The sequence below is a fragment of the Chamaea fasciata genome, unplaced genomic scaffold, assembly GCF_029207755.1.
Source record: "Chamaea fasciata isolate MVZ Bird 193981 ecotype frontalis unplaced genomic scaffold, bChaFas1.0.hap1 SCAF_14, whole genome shotgun sequence".
Classification (NCBI taxonomy): Eukaryota; Metazoa; Chordata; class Aves; order Passeriformes; family Sylviidae; genus Chamaea; species Chamaea fasciata.
In genome coordinates this window covers 9,987,426-10,000,456 of record NW_027094099.1, presented here as the reverse complement: position 1 = coordinate 10,000,456, position 13,031 = coordinate 9,987,426, and the positions used below count along the sequence as shown (strand labels likewise).

At 51.3% G+C, this 13,031-nt stretch overlaps 1 protein-coding gene across 2 annotated transcripts in view; it reads left to right on the top strand.

Moving 5' to 3' along the window:
- The first annotated feature begins 3,827 nt into the window (after window positions 1-3,827).
- Window positions 3,828-13,031, top strand: part of SHC4 (SHC adaptor protein 4) — a 28,144-nt gene continuing 18,940 nt past the window's right edge. Inside the window, exons 1-3 of one of the 2 annotated variants that reach the window (XM_066196426.1) lie at window positions 3,828-4,082; window positions 4,750-5,106; window positions 12,054-12,124. In XM_066196426.1, coding sequence (XP_066052523.1) covers window positions 4,786-5,106; window positions 12,054-12,124 — 392 coding nt within the window. In that variant the 5' untranslated portion in view covers window positions 3,828-4,082; window positions 4,750-4,785. The other variant, XM_066196425.1, reaches the window with a different exon arrangement.

The window sequence follows — 13,031 nt, the reverse complement described above, 5'->3', positions numbered from 1 at the left end:
ACTTCTGGGATTAGCTAGAAGAAAAACACTGATAGTCTAATCTCTGATTTTTGTATCTAGGACCCTGCCTTTGTCCTCCTCAAACCCAGTAGCTCTGATTCCTGTGGTTTTAGCCCAAGCAAACCCTCTCTGACTCTCCTGGAAAGTAGGAGGGGCTGCAGTTGTCAAATACATCTGGTTTTATCTCATTCAGAACAACAGAGAGGAGATAAAACAGTGAGAATGATTCAACACGTGGGAAAATAAATTTCTCTCAATTGAAATAAAACAGTTTCTGTGTGTGACTTTCTCTAGTGGGAATAAGCTGCTTCAGGCTTTCCAGAGGTAGCTGCCACCATGTTGATACCTGCCACGGAATTTTCCTGTAATTCTGTAACAATTTGCTGATTTCTGCCAGGGTCAGTCAGGCGTGTCAATGAGGAAGGAAGGCACATCGGCTTGGTGCACCTCAGCATGAGTGAACTCTGCTGTTGCTATTTATAAAGGGGAAAAAGTCCCTTGTTTACTCCATCTTCTAACAGAAAGGCCAAGCTCTGTTGTACTGGTTGCAAGCAGCACATAATGGCTTCCTCGGGGCTCCTGCAAGATGCAGGTGGGTGACAGCTTTTCTCCCGTGCTGCCCCCACACTCCCGGTGGGAGACTGCTGAGCTGCCTCCTCTCCTCTCCTCTCCTCTCCTCTCAATTAGTGCCCAACTCGCCGTGAACTCTCCTGTCCGCAGCGAGCGCTGTGTGCCCTGCCCTGGCCCCTGCAGGCGAGGGGAGGGTGGGGCGCTGGCACTAAATGTCTGCTCGAGCCGTGACCCCGCAGCCCCAGATCTGAAATGGGGCCGCTCCCAAGGGTGCCTGAGGCTCCAGGCCGGCACTGCTGCTGCCTGCCGGATCGGCGGCTGTGGTGATGCTGGAGACGTGGCTGCTGCTGTCCTGCCTCCTGCTCTGCAGCTCTTCCAGAGGGGTGCTAGAAGTGGCTGTAGCTGGTTAACTGCTCCTAAGTTATGGTGCTGCCCCACCACTGTGGTTACACCTGCCAAAGCTCCTGTCCCCTCCGACAGTACCTGACTGGGGGCAGCTCACAGCAGTTCCTCATGCAGCATGTTAGAGGCTGAGAGACTGTTTGGGGTGTGATGGAAGGTTGGGGTGTGAAGGGCAACAGTGACTGAGGGGGGCTTCAGCTCTTAACTGTGCACTGTTAGGGCATTCCCATATCGCTTGAGAAAACACGCGTGGCACAGCCCTTTGTCAGCAGCCATGTGAGGGGTAAAATGATTTTTCCCTGTGTCCTGCTGGGGCAGCAGCAGGGGAGGGCAGGGAGCTGGAGGGTGGGGAGCCCTGACCACAGTGAGCAACAGGGAACTCGAGCTGTGAGCACGAAACACAGGCTCCTTTTAGATAAGGCTGTGGGCTCAGTTTCGCCAATGCTTAAAGGAGCTTTGTTCTCTGTGCTGGTTAGAGGCTGATTTCCCAGTATCTTAAACAGAAATCTTGTTTTTAGCCTTGAGAAAAAAAAGCTTTTTGATTTATAAAGGCATGGCATTTTTCTTTTCCCTCATCTCCCTCCCCACAATGGCTGGTATTGCTTGGACAATGCTGCTCTTTGCAGCATTGTCCAAGGGGGTTCTGCTCTTGAGCTTGTATTTCTTGATCACTGCTGAAAACAGAGCTTGTCACAATTGCATTTTTCTCTGGAACCTGCAGTAAAGCAACAGCTATTCTTCACCTCCCACACTGTAATCAGCATTTCTCTGCTCACAGGCACCAGCAAGTGTGATCAACGTACCAGCCTCCCTTGCCTCTCTGGAGAAGCCCCCCGAGCACCTTGAGAGGGCACCAAGGCTTTGGCCATGGGGCAGCAGATGCTGCTGCCATGCAGGCCTCAAGACAAAGCTCATGGGTATTTAGTGAAGAACAGGCTGTTGCACTGTTATTTCTTTTCCTTGAAAATGTCCCCTTCCACCACACAGGTTTAAAGCCCGCCCCATCAACCCTCTTCACCTGACAGCTCTTGTTAGCTGCAGTGGGATGTGGAGGGGATTGCATCTCCTGCAGGCCCAGCAGGGACCCCACCTGCCCATTTTGTGGCTCACACAGGTAAAGAAGGATCAGATTGTCTCCTGAGGAAGAATCAGCAGGCAGGCAGGCTCAGGAGATGAGGACCGCCATGGGACAGAAGCAGCCCACAGCCATGAATTAGTCTTACCTAAGGCATGGGGAGGTGTCCTGGTTACCAAGTCATGTTTTCCCGGTGCTGCCATTTATGCCAAGGGACTGCTGTAAAGCAAGAAGACCCTTGCTGTGTGCTCAGGGAAAAGGTGGGAAGGATGGTAAGGCTGATCTTGCATAATGAGGAAATTCGGCTTGTCTGTTTGAATGTTTTTTGTGGCAGTAAAAAAAGGACAAATTTGGGATGTTCCTCAATACAGAAACCTGGGGCATCAGCATCTCCCTGAATGCTGGCCCTCATTGTCCCCTTCATGGGGAGCACAGTCGCACTCCCCTCCACGCCCTCCTCCTCACCAGCGTGGGCCCCATGGCCTCTCCATCCCAGTTTTCCTTCCAACCATGCTGATGTCATGTTCCAACGTGGTATTGAAATGAAAGAAAAACATTCATGCTAAGGGAGTTTCTGTGCTTTATGTGCAATCAATAGTGCTGCTAATCACTTCTGAAATTTTCTGTTCTTTTGCGCTCAAAGCCATCATTAAAGCTTCATGAGAAATTAGTCATTCTTTGTAACTTGCGGCGGGTCCAGGTTTGCCTTTGGGTTTGATTTTGTGAGCAGTCTGAGCCATCCTCACCAAAATGGGTTGTTTCAAAGCAACCACTTCCTCTTTGAACCATATTTCACTAAAAGAGTCTAGACTGGCTTTTTCCCCCCCATACCTTCCTGTAGGAACCATTGCATCTTTAGGATTAATTCCAGTTTTCATACACGAGGTAAGAACATGGAATGGCTGTGATGAGCTCTCTCCCTGTGACAGAGAAGCTGTCGTTTCCTCCGCCTGTCGCGGGCAGGGCGATGGGCAGCGCGGCCTCCCCTCATGCACCAGCAGCTGATTCACAGCCCTGAACGCCAGCAGGGGATGAGGCCGGCACCACTGTGAGCGTGAGGAAGGTGAACTCAACATGGAAAATCTAGCGAGAGAAAACGCCTCAGCTGAGGGAGGGAAGCGAGGCCCCGAGGTTTTCCTCTCCTGGCCCGACCCCCGTGGGGCTGAATTTCTCTTCCCGCCACGCTGCCCCAGGTGTCGAAGCCCCACACGGAGCCGAGGTAACTCGTGCTGGGGGCCCTGACGTTTTCAGTGAGTAAAATAAACCCGTCCTGCTTCTTTCGCTGCCTGAGGTAGCCGCGTTGCCTGAGGGGGGGGTTCCCCCCGGGGCTGGAGCTGAGCTGCCGGGCAGGGAGCGCCGGAACAAGGCTGCCCTTTCCCTGGGGCCGCCCGGGCAGCCTGGGAGGCACCGCAGCCCCGGCTCCGGCTGGGCCCAGCCCCTTGGCTCTGCCTGCGCCGCCGCGCAGGAGGAACGGCCGCAGAACGGGGATTTCGGGGGGATTTCGGGGGGATTTCGGGGCATTTCGGGGCATTTTGGACACCACCCCGAGGGTCCCTCGCGCCCCCTCTCCCCCCGCCCCCCCCGCTCCCCGCGCGCGGAGGGCGCGTGAGCCGGCGGCGGGCGGCGATTGGCTGCGAGGCGCCCCCCGGGGGCCGCCGGGCCGCGGCCGCGCGCCGAGCGCCATTCACGGCGCTGCCCGCCCGCACGCGCCGAGCCCATTCACAAAAACTTCATTCATAAAACCGGCGGCGGCGGCGGCGGCCGGGCTGCGGCGGGGGCGGCCCGGGCGCTGCGGAGCTGCTGCCCCGCGGCGCTGCGGGAAGCGGCCCCGGAGCCGCAGGAATATTCGGTTGTTTCGGGATTATTATGGTGCTGAAGGACTTTCCGGCAGGAATTAGCGAGACCGACGCTGCTCGGTGTTTTTCGAAGGATCCTGGGTCTGTGCCTGACGGCGGGGCAGGAGCTGCAGCGCAGGGATGCTCTTCGCCTCTGGGGCAGCGGCGGTGGAAGTGCAGAGAGCCGAGCACCTTACCGGGTTCGTGCCGGTCTGAAAATACGTTCGGGCTTGTAGCTGTCTTGCTCTGCTTTGTGTGGAATAGGCTTGAGATTTCGCTGCAGCCAGGACTCCGCAATTATTGATGCTACAGCTATGAGTCTTCAGAGCTAGGTGGGATTTAGTGCCTGGCTTGAGGCAGGCAGGAAGGCAGGTTTGGATAGTGGTTCTCCAGCTTAAGCTGCTTTACCACCGATGTGCTTTCCTGTATGCTGCTTTTATTTCTGCTTACAAAATGCCAGATGTCCATGCAGTTTTAAGCCTTGTTCATTGAGGAAAATAAACCATTCAAGAGGGAGTCAGCAAAAACATCCAGTAGGTTTCTGTTTTGAAAATTGTTTGACTTGCTTCATTTCCATATAATTTATCTACAAGAGCAAATTTATGCAAGAATATTGCAGGTTACAGACCTGCCAAGGCTATGAGAGAACGCAGCCAGCAGAGCCTCGGTGGACACGTCCTGTATGTAGGGTTACTCAGACATCCAGGAATGCTGCACAGGGCTAAGTACAGCCGATTCAGGAATGATTCCATAACCTCCCTAGATGAAAGTACACAAAACACGTCTTTAAATATCAAAGGTTCTTCCTCCTCTTCCCATTCTTCGACACCCAATTTACTGACAGAAGATGTCTCCTTGGGGCCACAGGACACCTGCACCACGCTGTGCACGCTGATCCCCCGGATGGCCAACCTTAAACTTGCCAACCCTTCAAATCTGCCGGGCCTGAAGAGCTTCTGCTTGGGAACGAAAGAGGTGCCCAGAATTAAACTCACAGAGTGTGTCACCATCCCGAGCAGCCCAACCTCGCCTGAGATCAGCTGCCTGTCGGCCTCGTACCCCCAGCCCGACCTGGACAGGCTGGTCCTGGCCCCAAAGGCAGCGGGTGACAGCGCTGTGCGGGGAGCTGAGGAGGGCACTCCCGTGGGCAGGCAGGACAGGGGCCCGGCACAGGGCAGTGAAAGCACCTACAGCCAGGAGCCAGGAACCACCTACAGCGTGCGGGTGAGTACTTCTCCTTGGGCTGCCATTCTCTGACAAAGCAAACAGCTCATTTGGCTGCTGGGTGACCTCCATTTTCTCATCTCTAGAGTCCATGCCCCAAACCACTGAATTCTCCCCTGTATTTCCTGTCTTCTGGTGTATGTAGGGCTGTGGCATTGAACTGAGGGAACTAAAAGAACCCCAGCCGCTTCCAGAGGTAATACAGCATCCAGTTCCAAAGGACTATCTGTAGACTTTCTGAGGAATGCTGCTGAACTGTAACTAAAATGGGTTAATCTGCATGTTGGAGGGAAAAGGAGGCCCATGAAAGGGCTTCCCATCCCTCACAGAGCAACTCCAGGCATTAGGTGCATTCTGGCCCATGCTGCTGATGTATTTGTCAGGGAGGCTGTGAGGCAGGCACTGCCCAGGTTGTACTTCCAGCATGGTTTTCTGCTGGTCTTCCTTTCGTGGGCAGTATCTCAGAAGGGGGTTCACTGGCAGGAGCCTCACAACACAACAGGGAGATGTTTTTTCCCTTCATCTTCCTGGTCATATTGCTCCCATGGCTGTGGGCCTGCAGGAGCTAGTCGAAGAAGAGCTGCAAGAACATTGCTGACATGTCCTGGCCAAACTCTTGGTGTTTATTTCAACTAGCCCTTTCAGTAATAACAAGCAGATTGGTGAATAAGTAGCATGGGGGTTTGAGCATTTCAGCATCAGAGGAGATGAGCAAGGTACTCATTTCCCCAGAGACCACCAGACTTCTTCAGGAGCTGGTGATGAAGCCTCAGATGGGCTGGGAAGTGGCCAGGGCTGCAGCATGGCAGCACTGTGGTGCAGAGGGATGGTCTCACCTGAAGGCAAAGTGGGGCCAAGAGACCAAGGGCTGGGCATTTGGAGCTTCTTCCAATGCTTACCCTCTCACCCTGGCCCTTGGCCTCCCTCCTGTGTGTTTGGAGGCCCTCATTCTCCCCATGCAGCTTCTCGTGCCCTGTTGGGGTATGGGATTGTTGGGATCTCCATAAAGAGCCTTTAAGGAGGCAGGTCAGGTCTATGTTATTGGGACTGCTGCTGCCAGAGATCTTTGGCCTAACAGCCTAATCAGAGTCTGAGGAGGCTTCAGGAGTTACATGGAGAGGATCTACAGTTATTTTAGAAAGGCAATAATGTGGTGAATTAAAGAAATGCCACAGGGTAGAAGCTGTCCCCTGTGGACTGGAGTGAGGCAGAAATTATCTTTTTAAAAAATTTTACCTCTATTTTAAAAAGAGGTAATGCTGGGCTCATTGCATGTGGCCGGGTGTGACTGGTGGTGACAGGGCACCTGTGTCACAGCCATATGTCAGCCGGGCCTGGTGAGGAAGCTGAGACCTGTAACAGCACCTAATCCCCCAAAATGCTCGTGCAAATAAAAAAGAGCCTAAATATTAACATTTTAAGAGGAGCCTGGACTGCTCTGACTCTCACACTGTTGTGTTTCAAAATATACTTTGTACACAGATTGCTGCAGGCTTTACAAGAGGGATATTTACCATGTCCTTGCTCACATTCTACCTGCTACAAACCTTCCCACAGTGCTGCCCATCTGGAGCTGGGGTTGTCTCTCAATGGTACCCATAGTGGCCATGGCACTCATCTTTCCTGCTGGTGTTTGTTATGGCAGTGACAGCCTGAGGAATATTCCAAGAGGCACTTGCCATCCTCACTCTTGCTTGTTGGGGAGTGCCAGGGATGTGGCTGCTGCTGAGAAGGAGGATAAGATCTGTCTCTCAGCACTGTCCTGCATCAGTGGTTTCTCTGAGAATAGCAGGATGATGTTTACTGGACCTAACATGGAGGTACTGGCTCTGTACCTGAGCTTAAATCAAAGCATGAGTCTTTGAAAGATGATTGGTTTAAAAAATGTGCTATTTAACTAAAATATGAAAATGAAATACTATTGCCAGATATTTCATTACAATACCATTATACTTTATAATAATATGACAAAGGTTGTTTGCAGCCAACATCCTTTGTCTTAAAGGGCTTTTACCAATGTACAGGTTGATCCTCTGCTAGTGGTTTGATGGTGAATGCATATATGCCATCACACACGTCTATAATCAGTTACATGTCTCTAGATTAAAAGGAGCCTGACCATTTCTAACGTGGTAGTTCAGAATTACATGAACTGCACCCTGAAACACACGTGAGCACCAGTGCCCCGCACAGTCCTGCTGTTGTCCGTGGAGGATGCGACAGGTCAGCCTGGAGCAGTCCCTCCCGGCCTCTCTGTGGGGAAGCGGGTCCAGAGCAACCCTCAGGTTGCCACCAGTGCCTCTCCCTCGTTCCGGACGGGGAGATATTGTGGCATTTCAGCTGCAGCCGCTTCCCCGGCGCGCAGCACTCTGACACGGCACCCGGAGAGCTGCTCTGCATCGCCCGTCGTAAATAAAGAACCACACGCGTGTGCACAGCCGGGGCTCTCGCAGGAAGGAGATGGGCTCCGGTGATTCATGGCTTCAGAGCCGCAGCTGTGAATCATGAGCCGGGGGTGCCGGGGCGGCGCTGGCTGTGCCGGGCCCGGGGTTTGGCGTTTGGCGTTTGGCGTTTGGCGTTTGGCGTTTGGCGTTTGGCGTTTGGGGTTTGGGGTTTGGCGTTTGGCGTTTGGCGTTTGGCGTTTGGCGTTTGGGGTTTGGGGTTAGGGCAGCCCTGCAGCGCCCGCCGGTGCGCGCCTCGTCCCACGGGAATGTGCCTCGGCACCGGCATCGCCTGCGGGGCACACGCGCCTCGCTGGGGAATCGACTCTCACAGGAACCTGCGTGTTTCCAGGCCATTTGCTTGATCACAGCCGGAGAACGGGGACAGGGTGGATTGGGAACAATTCTGTTAGAGCCCTGGCCTGAGTGCAGTGCTGCGGAAAGTGGTTTTTCAGAAAACAAAACTAAAAAGAAAATGAAAATATTTCTGTATGTCTGTATTTATGATTTTTTCCTTTTTTTTTTTTTCTTCCCTGAGGATAAATTTAAAAATTGAAAACCTGTGAATGAAAGGGTCAGACTTTCCCAGAAAAAATTTCATTTATCAAAAGCTATTTTTCTTCACAAAGAGTCCTGGCTTGCTGCCCTTAGGGAAGAGGCTGTGCTGCGTGGGAATGAGGAGTGGGACAGACCGAGGGCCTGTCTGTCTGTCTGTCTGTCTGCACCACTGCTGCTGCAGGGGGAAACATGAGAGCAGGGCAAGCACATGAGGAGAGTTAGGCTAGCACTGGGAGGGGGTGGGTTTGTGCTTAATGATCTTTAATGGGCTCTTTTCATCCTTGAAGGTATCTAGTCTGTTTTCTAGCTGGTTCTGCCTGGATTTTTTGCTGTCTCACAGGTGCCCTGGGGGTACCACCCACGTCTGCAGTGGCGTGCAGTGCTGCTGTGGGCTGCCTTGGCCTCTCTGCTTCCTGTGAGGGATGGGAGAGGTTCTGCTGGCTTTGCTTTTGGATCTGGATGGGGTTGGTGTTAGCTGGAGGAGACCAGTGTGGTTCAGGCTGCAGGACGCAAACCTGCACCACAGTTCTTCATTAGTTGCCTGACTGGTGGCTACTCACAGTGTCACGGAGCACTTACCCCAGCCCAGTAAATCCTGCTGTGTGAGGCAGGATGAGCAGCTGAGCTAAGTGGCACAGTGGAGTCTGTGTGCTGGCAGGAGCAGTGGCACTGCCAGAGGAGCTCTGGTGGTCTCTGCTTTCCAGTGGACACAGTGACTCTCTAACCCCAAGGCTACCACAGACAGCATCCAAGGAAGGGCTGAGAAAGCTTCCCTACCAAAACTACAGTAATCATGCTTTGCTCCTTCCCCACATCCCTGGCTGGCTCCTGGTGCTGTCCGTGGAGGGAAGACAGCACTTCACCTTCCTGCTAGGGTGAAAGCAGAGAAATCTCACAGCAGGTTCCTGAGCCTGGCACTCCGCATTGTCCTGCCACGTGCTGCTTATTCACATGGGCCCTGCCTGGTGCCTTCACATCTCCTCCCACACAGTCCCTCATCCCGTTTGCAGTCACTTTCTGTCATCTCATGTAAATAGATGTGAAAAGGTGTGTGCATCTTCAATAACTGCTGTTTTCTCCCACCACCTCCCTGCCATCCTGGTGGTGTGGGGAAATGCAAGCCAGCCCCAGGTCCCCCTCTGTACTCAAACACCAAGGGCCAAGGCAGTTCCTGGTGCCAGTGCTCTCCCCAGCCCTTTGCAGGCAGGTGGGATATCTCTGCACATGTTGCCATTAGTGGAGCCTTTCCCTTTCCAGCAGGGGCCAGTGAGTCTTTCCTTTCCTTCCTAAGAGCTGCTGCTTGTCTTGGCAAGAGCTCTCCATCCTGCTGCTGACAGATCAGTGGGTTCAGCATCCGCTTTCATTAGCGATGTCAGGTCTTTAGCACTTGGCTTGCTTCACTGTTGCTGTTTTATTTTTCTATAGGTAGCTGAATTCTGCAGTTACATCTGTGCTTGTTGCCCCAGGCTGCTTAGTGCACCCCAGGGCCTGTGTCCAGCTTCCCCCAGCTTGCCTAGCAGCTCAGTGAACTGGGCCTTGCCTCTCTCTGGGCTTCAGAAGATGCCTCTGCTTGGACACCACCTTTCGACCTGGTTTTCACAAAAGCACCTGGTGAAAACTTGCGCTGGAGCAAGAGCTATGGGCTGCTGTGTCTTCCTCTCCCAGGCACCTGTGGTTCCTGCCCTGCTCATGCTTTAGTTTAACCTTCCCTGCAGCAGGAAAGATGTAGCTGGCCTTTACCCTGCATCACCAGAGAAGCCCATTAGGTTTTCCTGGGAGGTGCTGTTTGGGGTGTACAGGACAGGGAGTAGGGGCACCACCTGAACTGGAGCTTGGATGCAGATGCCTCTGAGACAAACACTATTCTTCTCCCCTGCCTTCCCCTCCCTCTCGTGCATTGGTTGTGCTGCTTCTCATATTTCGCTATGGAGGGGTTAATATTTTTTTTATTGTTAATTTTTTTCTTCCTTGGAGAGTGTCTTTTGTTTTCTTGAATAGGCTTCTGGCATTCCATTGTCCTTTTGTGTGCTCCATAGGCTTCTCCCAGGCTCTGTGACTGACTTGCTCTGCCCCAGCCCCACCTCACCCCCCTGCCCAAGGCTCTGCTGGTTCTCTGTACCCTTGTACAGTGAAGTGAAGGTTCAGCCATTACTAACTGTGCCAGTTCAAATAACCAACGACAGCTAAAATAAATGAGAGATGCAGTGAGGTGCCATGTTAATGCACTTCCCTACTCAGGCTTTTAAAGGGGGAAAAAAAAAAAAGAAAGGTCTTTTGTGAATCATTGATAAGTTCAGCTTCACTCAGGGTCACTTATGCAAAAACCTAATATTGATTTTTCATCTTTGCTTAGAGTAGCTTCCCACGCATCTGTTCAGGATGCAATGGGGATTCACTTGTCAGCATATGACTTACCTACTCCTCTAAATTTTTCTTTTTTCAAGGAGAGAGGAGCAGCCAACCAGCTCACAGGATGCTTGACCTTATACTGTAGGATCAGAGGTCGTTGCTGTGCTACAAGCTGAGGCTCTAGACATATTTTCCACATTTGCTTTGTTCCTGTTAAGCAGGAATATCTTTAACAAGGCAGATAGCTCTCAAAGTCATTAAATGTTCATTAGGGAAGCAGTTCTGCCAACCTTTCAGATTCTTATTGATGTCCTTCCAGGTCTCTGACCTAATTCTGGAGTTCTCCCAAGGGTTACATTGCTATCTGGAAAGAAAGAAAATTGGATAATACAATTGTTGTGGAATCCCTGACTGCACATATAACATTCCCTTTTTCACACACTAATTTCTGAAAGTCTCCAAAGCTGAAACAGATACCTAAACCCAACCCTCTCTGAATGGCCCAGCAGAAAAATTGATTTACAGGCAAAGTGAGGCAGAGGAACTAAATATGGTACCTTCCTCTGATACAGAATTCTTCCTCCATCGGCTCAGACAAGGGGACAGAGTATGCATGTCCCCTCCTGGGTTTTCCAAGTTGTCTCTGTGTCCCAGAGGCTTTGACTTCCTGCAGGAGAGGTCTGCACAGGCAGGCTGTGACTGCAGCCCTCGGGCACTGCAGTGTGAGCACTGCAGGATGGTCCCAAGAGGAAAAATGAGAGACTCAGACCTGTGCCAGCCTGATGAAATAAAGAGATCAGACTGCTTCAACAACAGAGAGATGGACATCCATAGAAATGCTGAAGGATTAGTAAGATATGGTTGGGGATATGCCATCCCACCCTTGATATTTCTGAGAATTAGTCTTATACAAATCCCAAATGATTACAGAAAAAAACCCCAGCTCTGTCCCATACAACAGAAGTGTGGTAGTCAGCCTTTAATTTAAAGCAGGTCAGTTTATAGTGTAGGCTCTTAAGAGCTGTTGCTATGAGCTGGAATTGCTACTTCACATCTTTCATCATCTGCAGAGGTTATTTGTCATCAGACATGTAGCAGTGTGGAGCCAGTGGTTTTCATCGTGGCCTGTAATGCCTCCTACTCTCTGAAGGGACACTCAGCCCTTCTGCATGGGGGCTCTGAGTGCATTGCTCTTGAGGGGCTTCCAGAGCCTCTCTCTTCCTGAGGGCTCTGTTCTCTCCAGTATTTCCTCATGTATTCCTCACAGCACAGTGTCACAGGCGAATAAGTGAGAGTAAGCAGAAATGGAGAAAAAAGGAATAATTGGATTTTGTGTCCCCAGAGTGCTTTGCCTTTTTCTTTTCTTTTGGTGCTATGGTGTTTAAGCCATTGGTATCTTTATTGCTCTTCTCTACACTTTTAGTAAAACAAGATCTATTTAGGAAGCAGCTTTAGGATGGCTGATTTGATTTTCCATTTAGACTGTGGTTCTGCATAAACTTAGTGGACAATAATCACATTTGCTTCCTCCTGTGATCCGCCTCTTACTTGTGTACCAGATATTAACAGTCCTCCCTTTTCTCTGTCTGTTGTCCACAGTACATGGGCTGTATTGAAGTGCTGCAGTCAATGAGATCCCTGGACTTTGGCACACGAACACAAGTCACAAGGTAGGTGGTATAAAACTGAGATTCAGACCAAGAATGAAAAGCCTGAGTGCTAATTTTTATATGAAGCTGAGGGTGCGTGCCAAGCTCTGAGACAATTCTGAATAGGAGTTTGCATGTTTTGTTTTGTCTTTTCCTAAGTGATGATTTGAATTATTTGATCGTTACAATAGGCTATTTGCATTGGAAAATGAATTGTTTCAGGCACAGATGTAATTTCTCTCCCAGTTCTTGCTCAGAGAGCCTCCCCCTGCAGTGGCAGCACAGAGCAGACAGCCCCAGGCAGCTGGGGACCGGCAGCAGCCGGGCTGTGCACGTGGCTCAGCGCTGCCTGCACAGCTCTGCCAAGGCACTGGGGATATCCTCTGGTGCTGCTCTGCCTGTGGGTGCCGTGGCCAAGGTGGACAGCCAGGATCCTCGCAGGTCTCTCTGCCACGCTGCTTCCCACTGAGGCAGAGAGGGCCATCAGCACCTCGGCCCAGCAAGGTCATCTAAGGAATTTTTATCAGATGTACGACATCGCTTGACCCCATCTGCAGCAAGACCAGGCTCAGCTGGAAGGGGAGTCACAAGGAAAACATGTTGAAATATGTTTCCATCTGTACTGCAAGCCCAAGGTTTTAGGCTGCAAATCAGAAAAAGGTTAATATTTCATTCTCAGATAAAACTGAGGATGTGGTTAAAACATGAAATATTTTGTGGTCTTTTGAGAACTTTGCAACTTCTGTTGCAGATTGATGCCAGTTTCTGGGTGTAGATTGTTTGTACCCCCACGCCTGTGGAGTGGCTGAAATGTCCTGTCAGAAATAGAAAAGCACAATTTTATTTTTACATTTATTCTTGTAAGTCTGGCAGTGCAGGAGTGTTTGAGTTTTCAAAACAACCACCCTCTATCCAGATCTGAGTGCTG